The sequence below is a fragment of the Taudactylus pleione genome, unplaced genomic scaffold (assembly GCF_031769625.1).
Source record: "Taudactylus pleione unplaced genomic scaffold, aTauple2 ptg000309l, whole genome shotgun sequence".
NCBI lineage: Eukaryota > Metazoa > Chordata > Amphibia > Anura > Myobatrachidae > Taudactylus > Taudactylus pleione.
Genome location: NW_028284710.1, coordinates 6287804 through 6311575, shown reverse-complemented (window position 1 = coordinate 6311575; position 23772 = coordinate 6287804). Strand labels below are relative to the sequence as shown.

At 43.6% G+C, this 23772-nt stretch overlaps 1 protein-coding gene across 2 annotated transcripts in view; it reads right to left on the bottom strand.

Moving 5' to 3' along the window:
• The window catches only part of SDHA (succinate dehydrogenase complex flavoprotein subunit A), a 70958-nt gene extending 48197 nt beyond the window's left edge, over positions 1-22761 (bottom strand). Inside the window, exon 1 of one of the 2 annotated variants that reach the window (XM_088442330.1) lies at positions 22580-22761. In XM_088442330.1, the coding sequence (XP_088298456.1) occupies positions 22580-22648 (69 nt within the window). In that variant the 5' untranslated portion in view covers positions 22649-22761. The remainder of the gene's footprint in view (positions 1-22579) is intronic. The other variant, XM_088442331.1, reaches the window with a different exon arrangement.
• Positions 22762-23772: the final 1011 nt, after the last annotated feature.

Sequence of the window (23772 nt, the reverse complement as noted above, 5' to 3'; positions counted from 1 at the left end):
GACCAGGGAAAAAATGGCCAAGAGTCAGGCGGTAAGTCTTTCATGCATTTTCTATCAACGATTAATTTGAAACATAAGATTAGGCAAGTTGTGATTTTGTGAATTCTGTAAATTTACACAAATAGGTGAGGAGGATGACATGGAAGAGGCTGCTGGGCCCAGTATTCCGGCCAAAGCGGCCAAAAAAAAAAGGCAGCCACATTTCACAAGAAAGGAGATGGAGGTTTTGATCCAGAAGTGTGTGGACATCCTGCCACAGGCAGACAGGAATATGAGTCTAAGCCAGAAGTGGAGAATGTGGGAAGAGGTAGCCGTTGCTGTCAATAGAGTGGGTGATTATGTCCGTCTAGCCCGGGATGTCAAACGGCGGTAAGTAAACCCTTGCCCCCCCTAAAAACAAACCCCATTTTAAACCAAAGGATAATGGCTTCCATTTTTCCCCACAGATGGGGCGACTTCAAATATCGCCTAAAGCAAAAACTCGCGGACAGGGCTAGGCATGCAAGGGGGACAGGTGGGGGTCCCACCCCTGTGTCATTGGAGTTGACGGATTTAGAAGAGCTGGCACAGGGGTGTGTGCAGCCTGTGGAGGTGTTTGGCGTGTCCAACATGGATACGGACATGCCAGACTTTGCGGCTCCTCATGTTGGCCCAGGTAAGTATTGTGATGTCACCAACTCTGAAATGCTATTGTGCCAATATGTAGATTCTAATGTGACTCTTTTCTCATTTTTCCAACAGAGACACAGGCGGATGAGTCTGCTCCAGAGGGAAGCCTTGGCCGCAGAATTTCTGCTGGCTCTGCAGGGGAGGAACCAGTACATCCGGCTGAGGACCCTGCAGAAGCCAGTCCAGGGCGTGCCCCCTCGCAGGCAGTGGGCATCCTCACAGAACTCAATTTAAAATCGGATTTCCATACGGAGATTCTGCAGAGGATGGACGCCAGTCTGATACGGGTGGCTGAGGCCCTGGAGCAAAATGCTGCGGCCAACGTGACCATTGGTCAGGCCCTGGCGGAAAATACCAGGGCCAACATCCGCATCGCCGATGCCCTGGAGCAGCTCGTTCGCCAGCACATGGTGGAGCCGACCTCCCTTCCTGCCGGAACACCTCTGGCACAACATCAGCCAATCCTCCAAATGTGCCTAGCCCTGTGCCTAGTCCAGAGGCCACAACATCTGCCTCTGGACAGGCCAGCCCGATGGCATCCCGGACCCGGTCTGGAACCCACCCTCCCCCATCCAAACGGGCGAAAAAACGGTGACAGCAATGGCGACTTTTCCCACACTCCTTCTGTGCTTGGCTCATATTCCTTTCTGGTCAAAACTTCCCTCTCCTTTCTTGTGAAATGTTTTTAATTTATTTTTGTACGTTTATGTTAGCAGTTATTGATTATTTATTTTTGATAAAAAGTATCTTTGCCAGAAAAAAACAAAACAAAATATTAGGCCAATTGGTTTGTGTTTAACCAATAAATTTATGTTAAAAATCTGACATTGTATTGTGACATTATTGTACAAATGGGTTACATTTAATCCTGGCCCTAAAGGCAAAAAAGGACACCAAAAACCATTTCATTTTTTTTAAAAAAAGGCCTCTTGAAGGAACGTTTAAAAAATCACATAACGATGCAAATTCCACATTAATAAAAAAAGGGGAGCTAATTAAAACATGATGACATTATTGTCACAATAGGCCATAAACAACAAATTGAGGCCAAAAAAAAACCCAAAAAATGTACGCCAATTGATTGTGTAATCCTGACATTAGCAGGTATGATTTCCACCTGCGTACGGTTTTGTGCTATCCCAATAAACTGCTTTCCAAACACATACCAAGCCGGTTTTCAATACAACACTAATTGCTTTTGTGACCACCCACGATTAATCGCTGCAACATCATGGAGTCCCGGGACGGAGGAGAAGGCCATCGCCAATGTGGTCAAGTAATCCAGACCCTAAACTGTGCGAGCATTTTGAAGGGAAAGAGGATGTTCCAGTGACGTATGTGACGGTCCGAACACATTTGACGTTCGCATCTGCTAATGTATGTACGCCCCAAAAACGCCTCGCCACGCCTGCGTTTTTCCATCTCCACCCCCGTCAACACCCAAAAACGCCCTGTTCTGTCAATCACATTTGACATGTCACTTCCTGTACGCTATTTTAGGAACGACAGAAAAAAAGCTCGCAATCTGCCATACGCACATGCGCAGTGTAACACCGACGCATGCGCGGTTAGTCAACATCGGAACGCAACGAGCGTACTGTTGGTAACGTGCGGCTCTGAATGAGGGCCTTAGTTTGCTAGACTGCTAATATCCCTTACTGTACCTTTGCATCCTCCCCCTTGATCAAGTTGTTCTCTTGGCAGACAGCCCCCCCCACCTCCCCCTCCCGCGGCTGTCCGCGCTCATCGCCTGGCTTACCTTCGATCGGTAAGCCAGGTGTCGGTCTCCCAGCGTAGGGAAAAATGACAGGCGTCGGGACTTCGACACCTGTCATTTAACCCTTGCCAGGATTATACAGTCGGGAAGCCGGCGGTCGGGATTCCGTCCATCGGCTTCCCGACTGTTTCCGCTCTCCTAAGCACTGTTGTCCAATGCTATACTTTATTTTTATTGGCATATCACTATATGACCAACTCATTGTTGTATACATTTTGCTTCCCCAATGATCCCCCTCCCTTTCCTTTTTCTTTTCTGTACCAGTCTCTTTTCAAAATATTGAAATAGAAATTAGTGATTAAAAAATAGTCAACTGAAAGAGTATTGTATATAGCACAAACAATTAGTTAACCATTCCCAACAATAGGTTATATTTAGTGTTCATTCTAGCACCCTGCACCTGTTAAAACACATACAATTCCTCTTTCCTGCCTGCGAACTCGTGCTTTGCTCTTGTGCTCTAGCACACAAACTGCTGATTCTCAGCAATTTGTTGCATCAGTTGAGTGTACTAGAAGCACCAGAGCAGAAAGCAACACTCCAGACAGGAAAGAGAAACTGCATGGGTGACAAGTACAGAGTGCTAGAATCAAGACTAATATTTATACATCCACAAAATGGAACAGCAAAGAGCAAATTCCCATTTATTTACTTTTTGCAGACCCTATGACAAATGTGGACGAAAGGAACTTTCCAAAGCTGCCCTGATGGGGAATGGTGGCATCAATCAGGTGTTGCAGTGGGCAGAGACCTTAAACTTCATCTTGAAAAAAATTATGAACTGAAAACCAGCTGGTTGCCCAGTGAAAACGCTCCGATAAAGCTTTATGCAATGCTCTCACACACAGATATTGTAGAATATACCTCTAAATTGTGAGGATCAGGTTGCCTGGCTAGTTAACAGTGACCAAGCCAGTTGCAGCAAAACGCGTGTCAAGCGCTCAGGAGATCCTGGAGTGCGCACTCTGGAACCCCCTCCTTTACTTTGGTTCCAGCTGTATGATCCCCAGAACACTACAGTTATCAATTTCTTTATTTTACTATACTCTCATGAGCTGAACAGGTTACTATACCCTGGCTGAAAGCACATACAGGCTTTACCTATTATATCCTTCTGACCTTGTGCTATAGCAGGGATGGGGAACCTCATGCCTAGGGGCCGTATAAGGCCTCGGAATCATTTGATCTGGCCCTCTGAGCTTTTTTCTGCTATCCTCATCTGGCTAGCAGGGTACCTATTAATGTCACACTGCAGCTTGAATCTATGCAGCAGTGCTGCCTGGAGCGTCCTTAGGATGCTTCAGACAGTCACAGCGCTGCCCTTGGAGCTCCCCAGGATGCTCCGGCCATTCCTGTAATCCCCGGCGATTGTACTATAGGCTCAGGCTGCATGACACATGGGGGTAAGCAGAAGTTTTGCACTTGCCATTTTCATTTATTCCACACTTTACTTACTCATATCTGCATTAATTTAGGTGTTTTTGGGACCAGGATCAGCACTGTTATTCCGCAATTTTATCTATGTGCATTTTGGACCATAGTATTGGCTGCTTTATTATAGGTTTACAATTATATTAAATCTTTGAATATATTTTACATTTACTAAATGTGCTGTAATGTGATATTTATTTTTCATTTATATAGCATATTACACTTCACACATTGCTGATGGCGAGACCAAATTCTTCTCGACTCCGAGGGAAGTGGCACTGTGGCTGGACCGCCGCAGACCAGCCAGGGAAGCACTGGCTAATGATTGATATCCTGGTATCTTATTTTGAGTTTCACCAATTATATGTGGTTACAAGACTACTGTATATTGTACTCCCGCTGCAGTGTCTATGGTTCATGCTATAGCGATGTTGCTATGATGATGACAAATCGTTATACTCATATAAGGGTCTGTTGCTGCTAACATTATAGATCCACAGATTTATCCACATTTAGATAATGTGTTTCTGTGATTGTACTATTCTGTCCCATATGGGTAAAATACAATATCTAAACACAAAAAGACTCTGAATCTGCGCAAACAGACTGCTCTGAGAAAGATGTATGATCTACAAATGAAAGAAATGACTGAACGATTTGTGAATAAAGGCTACAATAAAGAGAAGGTCACACAAGCCTGTAAAAAGAGTATTGTGATATATCGTTCTGATCTGTTAAAAAGTAAAGAAAATATTAAAGAAGGTGCCAATACGAATCGTTTTGAATGGTCATTTTTAAGAAATTTTAAATTGTCAAAATAAAGATATAGAGGCCATATTTAAAGAGAACTGGAAGATTTTAAAACAGGATCCTGTAATTGGAGACAAAATTCCGGATATTCCTTCTTTTATATATAGAAAAGCTCCTTCTTTAAAAGGACAATTTAGTAAGAAGCTCCATTGAAGTCAATAGAAAAATAGGGGTGAGGAGCATAGGTTTCCACAGATGTGGGTCATGTACCATGTGCAAAACTGTGAAGGGTCCCCCAAAGATCAAAGATTTTTGGGTCAAAGGAGAAAATTACCCTATAAAAGAATTCATAATTTGTAATTCCAAAAATGTGGTTTATGCACTAGAATGCCAATGTGGTTTGACATATATTGGTAAAACCACACGGAATCTCAAATTAAGATTAGCAGAACATGTGTACAATATTAAAAAAGGGCTTGAAACACATACGGTTTCTGCACATTTTAAAATTACACATGGATCCAATCCTTGTCACCTCAAATCCTTCTGGGGTATACAACAAGTCAACCCAACATGGAGGTCGAAGGATTTAGAAGTGAGGTTGTCAAAATCGGAAATGAGACGGATACATAAAATGGTTTAAATGCGGAGTTTGAGCTAAAATGGTTTCTTTAGTAATTTTATATAACTTATTAATTTTAGATTATGTCTATATGATCTACAGCTCTCTGTTTGAATTTTTTATGAATTTTTATATTTTAATATGATCTCTAAATATATTTGTATTTTATGATGTCATTTTAATACATGGTTATGTTTTTTATTCTATATTTGTGGTTCCGCATTTATTGAGAGCGATTACTGAATTTGAGAAATGGATGACCAAGTACTTCCGGGAATATGTTACAATGGAACGCAAGGTTGAATATTCCGGAGATGGACCTTTTGCAATTTCCGGTTAAGAGACCGGGAGTTTGAGACTTGAACACGTGGACGCTTATCTATCAATATTTCCGCTAAATGGAACGCATGATTGTGGCGTAATACTTCACTTCCGGGAACACATGAACAGTGCGAGATACGTCACTTCCGGGGACGGTGATCTCCGGTGAAAGCGGGAATCTACATGCCGGTGGTGACGTGTGATTTGGCAATTAGGTAGGGTATAAATAGTAGAATAGGAAACCTTCTCACTATGCTTCTGACGAAGGATCTGAGGATTCGAAACGCGTTAAGAAAGTGAGACAGAACACTTTTGGATCGCGGTGGTGTGGGGGACCGTGTTCATTGTGAGGAGGTACAGGTATCCGGAATCCTGTTTTTACCTCCCACCTTTTACCAACTGAGAACTTATTGGTGTCCTATACTCCACTGATCCATTGTGCATCATATTGGCGATGCTATACGCCTGTTGTTTTATCTTGAATGTGAGTGCAATTGTGTAATAAATTGTTGTTTACTTGAATCAAACAATACTTGCACTATTTTTGCTTCCCTTTGTGAGTTATATTATAGAAAGATAATAAGACTCATGTGATTAAAGTGGAACAACATTTCATTAGGAACCTTTCTGGATTGGTACATCTTGGACTGATATTGATATAAGAGACTTTCCTCTATTATATGACAGCGCCAAATGCAACTCTTTATTTTCCATATGGGTAAATTGATATGTGTTTTCCTTTTTTTGTTCTCTGCTGGCTAGACGTCGGATGATATTTATTATATTTTCTTTAAGGCGTGTTAATATTCCCGGGGGAACGTGTTCGGAGGCTTTTATGTGTTTTGTTCTTTAGCCATTATATTTTTTGCTCCATCTATTGTTTGATAAGCAAGGTAATATGCTCTGTATTGCTTAGTTTAGTTTTGTAGTGTGGGATGGGGGGGTTCAGGTACAAGGTATGCCTAGGTTGGGTCTGGTATACAGGGTGGGGGGGTGTTATAGGGGATGGGCCCATGCTAGTTGTATGGGTTATTTTTATTATTATATTTTTATTCTTTTCAATTGTAGTGGTTTCTTTCTATTTTGTGTGGTGCCACATACTCATTCTTCATATGGTTTCATGGATGTTGAAATATTTTTGCAACTATCTGAATGTCAGCTTCACACAATATTAATGTTCTCACTTGGAACGTAAGGGGCTTGAACGATAAGGTTAAGAGATCGCTGGTGTTAAGACAGGTAAAAAAAAATACGCTTCAGATATAATTTGTCGAACGGAGACTCATTTGACGGGTGGGAAATTGTTGTCATTAAAGAAGCCATGGATAGGATGGACATATCACTCCTCACATACGTCTGCGTCACGAGGTATGTCTATTCTAGTGCGGAAATCTGTCCAGTTCCTTTTGGAAAAGGTGCAGTGTGATGCATGGGGTAGATACGTGTTCTTAAAATGTAAAATTACTTCTATATCCTTATTATTGGCGGTATATATCCCACCACCGTACTCCCATGATGTTCTCAAAAAGGTTGCCGAATTCTTGGCCGTATTCCCGGGAACTCCTGCTCTATGCGTGGAGGACTTTAATAACATATTAGACCCTCTGTTAGATAGACATAGAATGTCTGCTCCAGCTACACAGGGGAGGGGAACAGGCTTCTCAAATATGGTTGGAGGAATGGGCCTAGTTGATGTCTCACAGAGGGATATCTCGCCCTCCAGGCAACATTCCTGCTTCTCATACACACATTCAACATTTTCCAGGATTGATCTTGCTTTAGCTACACCAGATTTGTTGCCTAGAATCCAATAACAATTAGTCTAGACTTGGGGGGTCAGAGGGGCCAACAATTTTGGAAATGTAATCAGTTTTGGCTGTCACGCATGGGCACTGGAGCAGAGCTGGAGGCAGATTGGAAAGAATTTTTTGAATTAAACAGTGGTACTGCATCTGTTTCAGTTTTATGGGACGCCTTTAAGTCATTTCTCAGAGGCTCTCTTATTCGAAGAGTCTCTGGTTTGAAGCTTTCCTATAAAAAAGTTGAAATGGATTTGGAGGCTTCATGTAAATCCTTGGAGTTAGCCTATATTGCTGACGGTTCAGAATTAAATAAAAAAGCATGGGGGGAGGATGCCCAAAAATTGTGGAAGGATTTTTTGATGGACAGGGCCCAATATAAATTACTTTTTAATTCACACTTGCAATATGCATCAGGTGATAGACCCGGTTCTTATCTAGCCAACTTGGCCCAAACTGAACAAAAGTCACCCAATACAGTGATAAAATTAGTTGGGTCATATAACGTTGAATATGTGTGCATCCCAGATATTGTGGAGGAATTTGTTAATTACTGTGACCTTTATAAATCTAGGTTGGTCCATTCCCAACAGGAGGTGCGTGAATTTCTGTGTGCTGTATCACTCCCGACACTCACCCCGGAGGCAAGGGATTCTCTTGACTCCCCATTGACATTAGAGGAAGTAGAGGTGGCCCTAAAATCATTCCCAAATGGTAAAGCCCCTGGCTTAGATGGGCTCCCCCTGGAGTTATACAAAAAACATAACAAAACATTTGTACCTCAACTATTGGAGCTTTTTAATCAAATTTACGTAAACAATATGTTGCCAAAGTCTATGTCGGAGGCACTGATCGTTGTCTTACCTAAATCAGGTAAAGATCTTACCAGGACTGAATCATACAGACCCATTTCTCTCCTCACTACAGATGTAAAAATCCTTGCAAAAATATTAGCTTCCAGGATTAACCGGGTCATAAACCAACTGATTCACCCTGATCAGTCAGGCTTTATGCCCGGTAAGTCCATGGCAATAAATTTACGGCTGTTATTTACACACTTACAGATAAAACGTGGGGACCCACAAACGTCTACTATTGTGTCCCTGGATGCCGCCAAGGCGTTCGATTCGATTGAATGGGTATTTCTCTGGGAGACTATGGAACATTTTGGTATTGGCCCAGGTTTTATTGAGTGGGTAAAGCTTTTATATACGGACCTCGTGGTGAGGGTGTCGGTGAACGGATTTATTTCCACATCCTTTTCTCTGTATAGGGGAACAAGGCAGGGATGTCCCGTCACCCATCCTGTTCGCTATGGCCATTGAGCCCTTGGCTTGCATGATTAGAACTCACGCTGACATACATGGGTTTCAGCTAGGATCAAGGGAAGATAAAATTGCGCTGTATGCGGATGACATACTACTTTTTGTCACGCACTTTGATACCTCTATGCCTAAGGCTTTAGAGGTTATTGACTTATTTGGAAAATATTCTGGCTTATTAATTAATTGGGATAAATCATATATCCTTCCCTTCAGGGGGACCTGCCCTGATGTTCCTGTTATAAATCTTCCTTTAAAATGGGTGAACCCATTCAAATATTTAGGAATATGGATCTCTAATACCCCTCAACAATATTTGTCACTGAATTTACTGCCGCAAATTGCTTATCTTAAGTCTCGTGTCCCAATTTGGAGTAAACTGCCACTAACTTTAACGGGAAAAGTGAACCTTGTTAAAATGGTTCTCCAACCTAAAATCCTGTACATTCTATGTCATTCTCCGGTGTACATCCCTTGATGGTCTTTTATCCTCTCTACTATGGGCCAACAAAAGAGTCAAGATCAAATTAGATACTTTAACTAGGCCTCGTGATTCTGGTGGCTTGGCATTACCCTTTTTTAAATTGTATTATTTTGCTGCACAATTGGCACATGTATGGGAATGGATTAATAACAAAACTGATAATTCCTTGCCCTCCCTTGTCCTGTTTCACTATAAGACAGGCCTATCTCCATTGCGACTATTGCTGAGTGATAATATACATATAGTTAATATCCCCTTAATTAGGCAGGCTATCACTATCTGGAGACTGGTTTCACGTCTATTACAAGCAGAGGGCATAGATCCAGACACTCCTCTTGCTCATGCTAATTGTCTCAGTGAGCTCTCTGCTCTTCAGGTCGGTGAGGCCTGGGGCCAGTGGGTTATAGTGTCTATTGGGAAGATATTTCAGGCAGAAATGCTAAAGTCCTTTCACCAGTTGCGTATAGAGTTTGACGTCCCCAACCATTTCTTCTTTAGATACCTCCAGCTTAGACATGCTATCAATGCCCAGTTCTCTGAAGTTCCTCCATCTTTGCAGTAATCTCCCATTAAAACTTTATTGCAATCTGCTGGTTCTGGCCGCTTAACATCTGGGATTTACTCTAACTTGTTGAACAAGCACCATAAGTCTGAGTTATTATCTTTAAAACTGCAATGGGAAAATGATGTTGGAGTAATAGAGGAGGAGGATTGGAGAGCAGCTCTTGCTAGCCCTCGTTTTGCTACCACGTCCGTTAGATACCAGCAGATACAATACTTTATAATACACAGAGTATATATGACACCCGTCCGATTAATGAGAATAGGGGGCAGGTCGGACTCGAAATGTCCTAAATGTAACTCTTCTGAGGGGAACTTTTGGCATTTAATATGGTCTTGTCCTCTGGTGAATTCCTTTTAGCAGGGGGTACTCTGTTATTATTTCTACGGGTATACCTCAAGATATACTTACCCCTATGACATGCATTTTGGCTGTGAATGATGCAGACACAAATCGATAAACATGCCATACGATACACTAATAACCTCTGTACGCTTGCCAAAGTATGTATAGCAAGGGAATGGATGGCGACTTCTGGGCCAAACCTGGGAACATGGTTATCCTTGGTTGGGGCGCTTGCTACACATGAAAAGTATGTTTATACCGCCAGAAATGCAGTGCAGAAATACTATGCTATTTGGGAAAGATGGCTCGATTCCCCACATAGTTGGATGACTGTGCCTAACCTGTTCACTGCTTAGTTCCAGGGAGTTACGTTACCAAACTATGCAAATATTGCTGTGTGAAGAGGCATCGCCGTATACTTATATGTCGAGTGATATATTTTCTGTTTGCAATTCATGTGAAGGAAGGAACATAATTCATTTGTTAATTAAATGCTATAAAGTGAGACCAAACAATTATTTTTCTGACTGTAGAGCGCCCGCTGATTGGCTCCGGCAACTGACAGGTCCCACGTGGGTGAGTCAGCCCACGTGGGACCTGTCAGTTGCCGGAGCCAATCAGCGGGCGCTCTACAGTCAGCGCTGCCGCTGATTGGCTGACGGGACTGCAATGTCCCGTGAAGTGCCGGCTGCGTCCATTCGGGAGCTATCTGTATGTGTGACAACACACATACAGATAGCTGTGTTGCGTGGCTCGGGTAACTCGTTTTTTTTTGTTTGTTTTTTTAAATCCCATGGATTACTGCGGAGACCAGCACTGGATGTAGGTGAGTATGAAATCTTCCTTGCAGGGCCAAGTTGTAAGGATCTACTGGAGAAGGGGACAGAAACTTCTGGTATAGGCAAGTATGTGTGAATGGGTAGGTGTGTGTAATAAAGTTATACTGGGCACGGTGTGTGTGTTTTGTCTTTTTTTAACTATTTATTTTACAGTGAAATTACAGGTGCTGCATGTCTGCTGGCACTTGTAGTTCCACAAGTGCAAAATGGCAGGCATGCTCGCACTTGTACTTTACAGTGGAACTACAATAGTGTTACATTATTTGGCCCCCCTATTACCCCCATACCCACCGCTCCAGGGGTATGGGGATGAGCCCCAGGCTTCAGCGTAAGCCTGTGGTGCTCGGGAGAGGCGGGACCTTTTTTTAGGGGGTCCCCAACTCCCCCCCGAGATCACCAGCTTGCGCTGACTGACTTGGGGTATAATGCTTTGAACCTGGAGCCCCGGTGATTGGGTCTCCGGGCTGTGGCATTACACCCCGGTCGGTTGAGTCTGGTCTTAAATATAGGGGGTACCCCACGTCATTTTTGCCCCCTATATTTAAAACCAGCACTAGTCCCTGCAGCCTGGTGTTGGTTTCTAAAATACGGTGGAACCCTACACATTTTGTTCCCCGTATTTTTAGAAACCACCACTGGCTGGCAAGCCAGGGTCTGGTATGGCTATTGGGGGGGGACCTTATGTCATTTTTTTTCAAAATTTTTACAAATTTGTTTTACAGGTTAACAAAAACGGGAATTTTTGGGAAATATTCTAGGGACCCCCCCTAATGATGTCTAGACATGGGGGATCACTATGGGTACCCCCATATTTAACTACTGAAGGAAGTCGGAGTTTCTAATAGCCGCTGCAGGAAAAAAACACCTGGCAAAGCTATTTAAAAACCCGACTTTCTTTTGCAGGCAAAAACGGGGTTACCCATAGTGATCCCTCTTGTCTGGACATCTTTAGGGGGGTCCCAGGCATATTTCCCGAAAATTCCCGTTTTTTTCCTTAAATGGGGTCAAGGGTCATTTTTAAAAAAACAGGGATAATTTTTCAAATCACTATAGCAAGTGAAAAAAAATGCAGAATAGGGGTTTGGGGGTGTAGGCTTATAAAAAATAGCCTGTAGTTTTGGGAATGTCCCCTTACAAGGAAATGTTAAAAAAAAAAAAATGTCCCAAAAAAAAAATCGGGACACCATTAAGAAAAAAAAAAAATTAGGTAAAAAATTACCAAACTAACGAAATTATTTCTGGTGGGGTCCCCAAGTATGGGGCAGGTGTTTTATTCATTGCACAAAGTAGCGGCAGGTGCATTTTTGCAGAATTTTTTAAAATTACCTTTAGGGACATAAAAATATGCTAGTACCCATTTTCATGTACCCCAAATTTGATGGGACCACTTAAAAAAAACGAAAAAAAAAACCTAAGTGCTCTTCTGCATCACTTCTTCAATGTCGGGAAAAAAAAAACACCTGCGTGGCTATTTAAAAACCCCGACTTTCTTCTGCAGGCAAAAACGAGAGTACCCATAGTGATCCCCGAGGTCTGGACATCTTTAGGGGGCTCCTACAATTATTTCCATAAAATTCCAGTTTTTTTTCGCCGATCCAAGTATCGCCGGGTCCCATTTTCGACGATTTCAAATTGAATACGGGGATAAGCGGGAGTGCGCGTGATACTTTTTCGCTGGCAAAACCTCCGATGTGCGGCGAAAACCTCGCTGGCGAGGTTAACGTTTCATATTGAATACCCCTCTTAGTATGATACAATGCAGTGAACACCCCGGATAATATGGCACAGTGTAGCATGCAACCGTGTTATAAAGTATGTGATAACACTCACAAGTAGCTGGAAAATGTGAGGTACAATGAACCCCCTACACTTTAGTATGTCAGGGTATAGTAGAGTAAAGGGAAAGGTATAAGCTGTACAGTATAGAAAGTAGAGATTAGCGCTAACACAAGTCACATACAAAAGTATAAATACCATTACATGTTTACAATGGGCACTAAAACTAACTACACAGACCACAGTGGTTGGTAGGATATAGCACTGTATGACCTGACCTGTGGGTGAGGCATACAGGGAGACTGGACCTAGCGTTTACGGAGACCTGCTTGCAGAAAATGGATGATGAGCATCTCGGGAGGGGGGGTGGCAGAGGGTAAGTGAGGAGCATCCCAAGGAACACCAAGACTGCAGTGGAATGGCTCCCTGGACTGGGGGAGGGGCTGCAGGGAGAGTGCCTTCTGCGCTTGCTGATATTAACCGCCGGGTCCCCTGGCCTCCTTACATATGTCCTGCGCCAGTATGTTATATGCCCCAGTGGTCTAGTGGAGTCGTGGGTGCACCAGAGTTCACATCAGCTCCTCCGGTATGTCTCCTGAGACCGGAGGCAAGACTGCGCAACAATGCGGATCCCCACAAACGGGGTACCGCCTTACCCATCCCCTGAATTCCAGGCTGCAGTCTGGGGTCCAAGGAGCCTGCTAGCTAGTCCCCCCTTGGAGCCCCGCTGGGAGAACCTAGCACAGGCTTGGAGTCACAGCGCCTCAGAGGGGTGATGGGGCGGCAGCACAGATGTCTGGAGGACAGTCTGGTGCTGCTCGCCTGTTATAGGAATAAAATAGAAATAAATTAAATCATAAAATAAAAGCTTGGGCTGCTTAATGCAGCCCCCTGTTATAATATGTTTGCATAACTGTTTCATTAATAAGCGAGTAATATTAGCATATATACAGACAATACAAATATACTCAAGCACGATTGCTAGTTAGGAATGCTAATCTCTCCATCCACATTTTTACACAATTAAGCTATGTACACACTTCTACAATCATACTTCAGTTGCAATTTTTCTTCCACTTATGATGGAAAGTCCCGATCAACGTGCAAATGCATGCAAACACACCATAACAAAATATTTTGCAATCCTCATCTCTCTACAAATTATTTGTTGAAAAGATTGTGACTTTGTAAACACTATGCAGATACCTGGCTATGATGCTGGGGGAACATCGGAGAAACATCGGACAAAACAGTCGTTAATGCGTACACACTTACAGGTTTGCCAGACATTTTACCATCGTATCTGATAAATATTAGGACGCCCATAAAACCAGATCATCAGATGCAATGAGTTTTCTTCCGATACAACATGATCGTAGGTGCGCACACACACACAAGATATCTCATGGACAGGTTGGGAATTAGAAGATCTATCCAACGATTGTATAAGTGTGTACCCAGCTTAACTCTCTAGAGCAGTGGTTCCCAAACTTTTTTGAATCACGACGCCCTAGTGCCTCAGTATGGTTTTCACGGCACCCCATTGCCAAAATTTTGTTTTTGAAAAATTCAAAAAGTAATGTAGTGAAGTAGTAAAGTGAAGCAAATTGTGCTTACCTGTGATCCTTAGGTTCAGTTATGTGATGGTGGACAGGTTTATGCTTCTGTTTGTCCACATATTTACATTACATTGACCATAAAGAAATTGATTTGGTGCTGGACCAGCAACCTGAGGTACTCCTGCAAGTATCCCGAGGCACCTCTGGATGCCGCAGCGCACAGTTTGGGAACCACTGCCCTAGAGCAAGCTCACCATTTAGTGCTGCAGTAACAATTAGAATAAGATCACCTTGTTGTTTAGTTTAGAGATGATCTTAATGCTACAATTGTCACTGTGAAACCAAAGACAGTTAATAAAAATGAAGTTAAAATCAAACTCACCATATTTAAATGATAAAAAAAAAATGACAAAGAAAAACCTAGCACCTGATCTATAGGAATAAAGACACAGCTGCATTGGCAAATTAAGAGGCAACTGACCACCTCACTGCAATATAAAGAAGGCTTAGCTAGTGTGTCTTGTTGAGACAATACAGTCACTGTCATGGCTACAGGATTTCTAGATCTTCGGGTGGATGGAATGAGATCTGGAACCTTGTAGGTAGGTTTATTCGATATACACTCACATCTCTATACTGGAGTCTTTCAGAGACTCTGATACAGTAGCGTACGATACTAACAAGTTAATACCCGGATAGACTTTCTTTTTTTTATATAATATATATTGTGGTGAAATGGGTTGTCTCTCACCTGGATTGTCCACATTCTGGTGGAATCAGCTCCCTCCAAGTGAAGCTGGAGTGAAATCTGTGCATTCTGCATTAGCAGTGGAAGTGTGGAATTCCAGGTTCACACATTTACACAGACCCAGCTGGAATAATCACTGGAGCACAGGAAGGGTTTAAAACTTCCACAAACCTAATGCTCCTTATGCTGGATAAGCTAGCTAGGCGATAGGCTCGGCGTAGTGGTTAGCATTAGGGTGCCAGGACTTGGAGGTTCCACAAACATTAGCACAAGGAGTGCTGAGACATTTACTTATATGTTGTGTGCCTGTGTGTCCAGGCCTAACCTCACGTATGCTAAGGTGCAGTGTCTGCTACCATTAAAAAGACACTGCTTCACCAAGAACCTGCTTGTCTGGAATCCTCATTTCAAGTACCTGTTTTACAATATATTTATCGAATACCAGCTGGTATATACATGCAGAACTCGCTAAGTTTCTTTTAAATGTTTAGGTATTTATTGTGAGCACCATGGCTAGAAGAGATACAATTGCTAGAATTTATTTTCATGTTACATATGAAGCTTTATTATTCTTTGCTGTGATGTGTGCATAAGAGATGTTTTTATATATATGAATATATCTTAAATAGATTATACATTGGTTAGTGTATTGTCTCAAAAAGACAGCAGCGCGCCCTTCTTTATTCTTTGCCATATTTAAATGCAAATGAACAATTATTTTGCAATTTAAACTAGTATCTCCATCTTAATTAACTGGTTAGAAACTTATTAGACTGTGTCTAACCAGTACTGCGAAAGCATATGGGGACAAGCGTGCAGCAAGGTCTAGCTGTAGGGCACGAACTAGCATAGAGGATTACCGCTATCTGGTGTGAAATTTAGGAAGGCAGAGTAGTGACATTATAATTTCATGCCCCACTTCCTACTCTCCACCTACTTAATGTTTGCTGTTCAAATTTATACAACAGTTACTTGCCTACTCTCCCGGATCTCAGGTGGCTGTCCAGGATAAACATCTCAGCCACCAGAGTGGGGGAGAGAAAACTCCCCTCCTACTGTGATTCCTGCTTGTCCCGTAGAGCAGGGGTGGGGAACCTTTTTTCTGCCGAGGGCCATTTTGATACTGTATATATAACATTATTCCCGGGCACGGTGCAGGCCACGCCCCTCCGCTTGACATCACATGGGGGCAGAGCAACAATTGCCAGTGATTATAGCAATGCCCTGAGTATCCTGAGGATGCTCAGGGGAACTGTAAGGGCAGCTGTGTGACCATCTGAAGCATCCTAAGGATGCTCCAGGCGGCACTGCTGCATAGATTCTGGCTGCAGTGAGCCATTCTAGGCAGCCTTCTAGCCAGATGAGGCTAGCATAAAAAAGCTTGGAGGGCCAGGCCAAATGATTCTGAGGGCCTTATACGGCCCCCGGGCAGGAGGTTCCCCATCCCTGCCGTAGAGCATCAGCCTATTCTTACCTCCTGACTTGGCTAAATGCACAAGCGTGAGATCTCATTTAGCAAGGCCTAAGGATACCAGAGCCACTGTTCTGTCAGGTACCGCTGGACTCTACATATACCGACAGATAATCGAAAGAAAGGAAGAAAGCGCAATGGAATATGAAAATTATATATTTAATATATATAAAATATTAAATTTAAAAATAGCTATAGCATAAATGACAAGATAGACAGACTTGGATCATATAGGTTTCCACAATAATAGTACAATAACTGTATAATAATATATATTCAACAATACTGTATACAGAAATTTAAACATAAAAATCTAAAATTGTAATAGTCAGATAATTAATCTGACTGTATCTCCATGGAACATGTGTCCATATACCTCTATCAGATATTAGAGGTGTAGAAAGAATATCGGATAGAGATATATGGACACATGATCCATGGAGATACATTCAGATTAATTATCTGACCATTAAAATGTTATATTTTTATATTTACATTTATGTATGGTCCAAGTCTTTCTATCTTGTCATTTATGCTATAGCTATTTTTAAATTTAATATTTTATATATAATTTTCATATTCCATTACGCTTTCTTCCATTCTTTCGATTTTTTGGTTTATTCCATTAGAGTGGTTAGTCACCACTCAGAGAGCAGCAGACTGATCATTCATTTAATATTGGTATAATCACAGCGCCCTTTATTGTTGTGTGTTTTTTCCGACAGATAATCGCACTGATGATATGTGAAAGAGCAATAAGCCACAGAAGTGTGCTTATCGTTTGTATTTTAGTAACAGCTGCATGGTATGGTGATGACGAAATTGTTACATGTTTGCAGGTAGTGTAGAAAGAAGTGATTTTCTCTACAGTAACTGCATTAATACATGAGGATGTTCAATATAAGTGATAACTACACTGTATATATCACATTTGTCACACTATAGTTCAACCTATGCCTTCAACTTAAACAAGGAGAAAATAAAAATGCCCAGGAAGATCTTTGTAGCTAAATGTGCGGAAGGGGGACAGGGAAGTACTATATTATACAGATAAAATTGAGAAAAAAAAATGCAATGCACATACTACATGTTCTCCAATTTGTTTATATAATGCTTTTAAAAATACTGTATATATTTAACTAAACATGTCACTAATAACGGGGAAGAATCTATGAAAAAAATGGTTCTTGGTTAAACACCGAAATGTGGTCTAAATGACAATTATTTATCAAAAACAGTTTTTTTTCTGTTATTGAACAAGTATGGAAGACTTCCTCCTGGATGAAGTACAGAACTATAGCAGTCTTGTTAAACATCTATTTGTTGTAATTCAAGAATTTGGAAAAATAATGTCAAGCTTACTGTTATAGATAAAAAAGAATGCCTGGAGAAATTAACGTTTCAGTTAGGACTTGCCAATTACCTGCCATTACTGAATTACAAACCCAAAATGTTTATTAGTTTAAATGGCAAATAACTAGGGAAAGCGCAAAGTAGAGGACACAGAGGCCCTCATTCAGAGCCGTACGCTCTGAGCAGAGCGCACGCTCTGAATGAGGGCCGGGCTCCATTTTCATGGAGCGTCCTCCTGGACGCTCGTATAGCTGTTGGTCACCACCCACAGGCTATACGAGCGTGCTTTGTGATGGCCGCGATGGTCTCGACCATCGCGACCATCGAAATTGCGAGCCGGAGCCTGCGGTTGAGGTTTTCAACCGCAAGCTCCGGAGTGATTTTGGCTCTATCAGAGCCAAAATCACTCCCACTGACATCACTAGTGATGTCAATGGGCCGGCTTCTGACGGAAGGCGTTCCCGTGGGAACGCCCCCGTCAGGGAGGCACGCCCCCGGCACGCCAACCAAAGGGGGCGTGCTGTCAATCAACATTGACAGCACGCCCCCTTTGATCGGACACAACGAGCGAAGGACTTTCCTTCGCTCGTCGCGTCTGGCGCATGCGCACGACGGAGCTCCCTCCGTCGTGCGCATGCTCAGTCCATAACATCGACCCACTTGCGAGCGGACAGCCGCTCGCGAGTGGGTCTGAATCAGGCCCAGAGTGGAGTAGTTTATCTGCAAGGAGGGAATTCACTTATCTGCTGACTCTGCCTGGTAGTTGGGAGAGGATCGGTATGAGTTACTGCTGGCCACATGGCCGGGGGTTCAAATCCCGACATCGAAAGCCCGACAGGGGTGAAGATCCCGACAGCTAAAAAAGGTAAGTACCCCTAACCCTCTCCCCCCTAACCCTCCCTTAGGGGTGCCGAAACCTGACCTCTTCTCCCAAACCCCCCCCCCCCAAAGTGCCTAAAGCTAAGCCCCCCTTCCCTGCTGCCTAAACCTAACCCTCCCAGGGGGGTGCCTAACCCCAAGTCCTCCCCGGGAGCCTTTAACCCTCCCCCCGCACGGCTGTCCGTGCCCAGCTTACCTTCGATCACGACGCCTGTCATTTAACCCTTGCCGGGCTTAAACAGTCAGGAAGCCGGCGGTCGGGATTCCGCCCGTCTGCTTCCCGTTGGGAGGCAGGCTGCATTTGCAATCTAGAGCACCAAGGTGTACAGTAAATCTTAAGTAACGTACACACTATGCAATAATCGGCAGTTCAGCCAATTTTTCAGCTGACCGGACTGATTTTTGCACAGTGTGTTCCTAGCACCCATGGTCAATTATTTTGTTAAAAGTTTGTTGGTTCTGCTCATCTGATCTGATGCACAACATTTGTCGATCATGAAGAGCGATTATCGTGCACATGATCTGTCCGTTACCTTTTATGATCTTTAAGACATGTAATCGTTCAGACAAGAACAGATAAATCAGTAGTGTGCATACTGTAAATAGGATATTATCAAGATCATTTCAGTAGTGTGTACACTATAAATTGGATATTATCAATATCGTTTCGACTCAAAGAAAAAAAAAAATGGGGATTGTGAGTAAAATCTTTCAAATGGGTACCTATTTTGAGACTACAGAGGAACTTGTATGTTTGCGCACTCAGCATTGGAATGTGAAAAACTTTAAAACATTTGCTACTAGCTCAAAGTCACTATATAGACACGCAAACATCACACACACACAAATGTCAGTGCGGTCATGACTAGCACTCTAGTGTTCAAATGATCTCACTTCTTTATAGAAATAGTGCTCTTGCAGATTTACCATTTGAAGCGAGTCAGTATTACACAAGGTCACAATAAGTGAATTTTACTTTAGCAATGTCAAACTGAAGTTATCATAATGTCAATTTCCCCTGGGGTATTTAAATGCTTGAGTAAAGTGCATCTGGTAAGTTTTATATACAACTCCCTATTCATTTGCATACGAAGATAGTAAAATGTTTCCGTAAAGTGAGAGAAGCATACGATTTGTGCTGTTAAGCTTCATACATGATTTAGAAAGGAATTGATGTCTATGGTGAAATTGCTGTTTGTGATTGGAAAACAAACCCCGGTGAAATATCCAGTGTAATTACATGATAGAACGTATTAGAGACACATATGACTCCTCGTTTTATAACAATCCACATTCTATGACTGTGGGGTTCTAATAGGGAGGGAACCATAGATATGCATTTCTTACATTTTGGGGAAGTAGAACCAAAGAGACACTCAAAAATAAGTGACAAAATTCTGGAGCAGACGACACTGAAATCATCTCACAGCTAATGGTGCATACACACGGTCAGATTTGATGAACGATTTTTACAATTATTTGAACGATTGAACGATTTCTGACAGTATTAAAATGAATGAAATCGGCAAAATCTGACTGCAAACACAGTCGATGTCAGAGATCGTTATCTGACATGCGGGAACGCGCATCGTTGGTCGATACATGCCCTACATGTAAAAACCGCAACACACACAAAGAAAATGTCTGCTTACTATGTCCTTCAGCTGCAGTGTACCTATCACCTACACACCATGAAGGAAACCATTTTATAGGCCTCCCGATAGTTATGAGAATGCAGCCTATAACACCGCCCCCCTCCCCCCCCCCAAAAAAAAACAAAACCCAACCACAGTTTCATTAGCCAGGAAGTGCCCCAGTAAATGATTTAGTCCCAGAAAATAGACTGGCTACATTATCATGAAAGTTGGGTCAGCCAACTGACACAAGTACTAGGACCAATTTCTGGCTGGGGAGGCAGGAGCTCAAGTAACACAGGTTTATTCCAACCCTAAAGTCACCCTGGACAGAGCTCAGTTAGCTTGTAGTGCCAACAGCCACTAATAGCAAGTGGCTAAATAATAAGCCCTGTTATGCTGCTCCAGTCAGCAGGCAGGAACTTTGTAGTAAAAACAACTGCTTTGGTTACTAGCGTCTGGCACTACCAGCACTGCAGGCACCTCAGGTGGGCAGCTGCTGGGTGCTACAAGAAGCTCAGGTTGGTACTTTTTATATGTGCTAAAGAAACATTCTGCTGTAGGTACTTGCTGAGTAACAGTCAGGCATTGCGTGCACATGTTGGTCACAGTTAGATAAGTCTGTCTGGAACTGCAGCTACAATATGGAAAAATGCTGCTGGTACGGGTTGAGAAAATGTACCAATTATAAGTTAGTACATTACATGTCCCATTTCAAGGATACGCGTTTACTTTCCCTTTTATGAAGTGTCTGACAGTGTACAAGAGCTGCCTTGAGCTGTAAAAGGGAGTGAAACGCACCTGGAGAGTAGGAAATAGAGAACTCAATGATAGGAGAAAAAACACCACATCAAGTAGAATAATTGTGTGATTAGTGCGTGTTTATGAGTTTCACTACTGTAGAACAAAGGTGATGTGACGATGGGATAACACAGGATCGGGATGTTAGCAGTACTATATAGCAAATCTGGGTGGTTTTTTTTACAGTTAGCTGTGCATCATACAAATTGCTGCTCAATAGCTTGCAGCTCTCCTGCTGGGCACTCTAGGGAAAACAAATAACATATCTACGAACTAACCCAATTTTATTTTGTTCCTGGTCTAGTACAACATGCACAAGGCTGTAAAAAATATGAAATAAGGGTGAGGTGAGAGCCGCACTATAGGACAGAGGACACCACTCACTGAGAAGCAGCATTTCCACTTTAACATTTTTAGTTTTACTGGTCTGTACCGGTTTTTTTCCTGGTCAAATTCTCTGACAAAATTTGTATTTAAAATGCTGTGGTATATGTCTGACATGAAAACTAAAGCTGGGTACACAGTAAACGATGTGTGTACCCAGCGATCCGACGGGTGGTTCCTCCCCTCTGCCAAGGGGCAGACTTGTCTGGTGGCCAGTGCACATTAGACGATCCCTTGCCTGCACGTCCGATATGTCGGCATGGGGTCGTCAATCACATGGTCATTTTGGGCGGCATGTAGGGCCGACCCGACGATGCGGCCAATGACCCCAAGGGGAGTGCGCACCACATGGGATGAAGTTTATAGACCTGCGGACTAAATGTTGCTGGTCTATATCCCGACACGAGTAGCAAGAGAAGTGCCGGGACTTGGAGCAGACAGCAACGGTCGCGTCAGGAGCGGGGATTCAGGTAAGTTGTGTTTTTTTTTTTCTTCTGTGTGTGTAAGCCTGGCACTGTATAGGGAGTGGCCGCTACTGGGGGGACTTTATGGGATGGGGGGGCAGGACTACTACTGGGGGCAATGATTAGCTGGGGAAACATTTGAAGTACTAATGTATGGTGTAATTATTCAGAAATTATGGGGAGGGGCGCCAGTCCATTACATTGCCAGAGGCGCTCGGATCCCTAGATACACCCCTGGCTGACACTGTCAGATTCCCCTGTAAACATGAGAAAAAAAACCCTGCAAGTGGAAAGACTGCTGAGCATCATTATGTATAACACACACAGCACAGCGGAGACTGAGGGACAAAGCGGACACGCCCTCAATCACTTTCAACCAATGAGGGAGAAGCGGCCCGGGTAGGAGGCCAGGTGGGCAGCCAGTGCTTGGTGTGCAGGAGCCAGGAGAGGAGGTCACCTTCACCTGCCCCCCCGCCCCGCCCCGCCCCCGGCACAAGTTGCACAAGCAGCAGCACCGCTACCAAACTGCCAGCGGCTGCGGCACCGTCCTCCTCCACCGCCCGCTCCCAGCATAGAAGCCAGCACTCACCCCGCTGCCTGCGCCAGCCAACAGCCTCTTCCCCAGGAGATGCGACGCCGCTGCCCTCAGTGACGCCATGATGTTTCTTAGTCCAGCTCTTGTCAAGCGCCTCTACACTGCGGCTGCGCGTAGCACGTCACGGTCCCGATCCCTTATTTGAAATCTTTATTAGTGTGAGCAAAGAGTGACAGAAGGAAAATGATACACGTCACGGGCACACTAGCAATATCATGTGACCTGCTCCCCGCCCACGGGCCGTCATGTCGCGAGATCATGGGATGAGCCTGGCCCGGCCCCTGTATCCATGTGGTTAGTTATAGCTAGCTACCCTTACGTAGATTGACCCACTTTCTTCTTTTGGTGGAGAGTTTGGGCAGAAAAGTGCACTTACGTCACTTCTAGGTACAGAATCTGAAGGGAAAATATATCCCCTTCCGTTTCTATACCATGACGTCATCAGTTTTTGTTCAGCCTCTTTCCCTACCATCCACGTGGCCAAGGACATAGAGAGGGGGAAGGGGGGGGGGGGTATAGGTTTGCTGTGAGACCTTAGTTGTTGTTCACCCTTTTCTAAACATTATATTATGCAGCTTGAGAAGAGAGGAGTCGGGCGATGTCCCTCTGTGTGGCTTCTGCATTATATTCCGTGCCCAGGCTGGTGCCTGATCTCCTGCTACTGTGTCGGCCAAAACTACGTTGGGAGAGGCAGCATTTAGCTGTATTGTGTGCAGGGTGTCCCCTTGGGGGGATGTAGTCATGTGACCGGCGGCCTTGTGGTCACAATCCCGACAGCAGAATGTTGGCTAGGGATTTATAATAGGTGTAGAAATACCAACACCTATCATAATCATGGCGCCGGAACGCTGAGGATGACATCCCGAACGAAGGTAAGTACGGGATGCCCTTAGCGTTAGCCGCAGGGGGGGAGGGTTGGCATTAGGGAGTCTAGCGGGATTAGGTTTTCGGGGGGGAGATTAGGGTTAGGCACCCCCAGGGAGAGGTTAGGGTTAGGTACCCCCCCCCCCCCAGAAGGGGTAAGGTCTAGGGAGAGGTAAGGGGGGGGTTAAGGTAAGGCACCCCTGGGGGTGGGTTAGGCACTAATGGGGGAGGTTATGGTTAGGCACCACTAGGGGGAGGGCAGCGGAGGTTAGGATACTTACCTGATTCTGTCGGGATCTTGATCCTGTCGGGATTTCAATCCC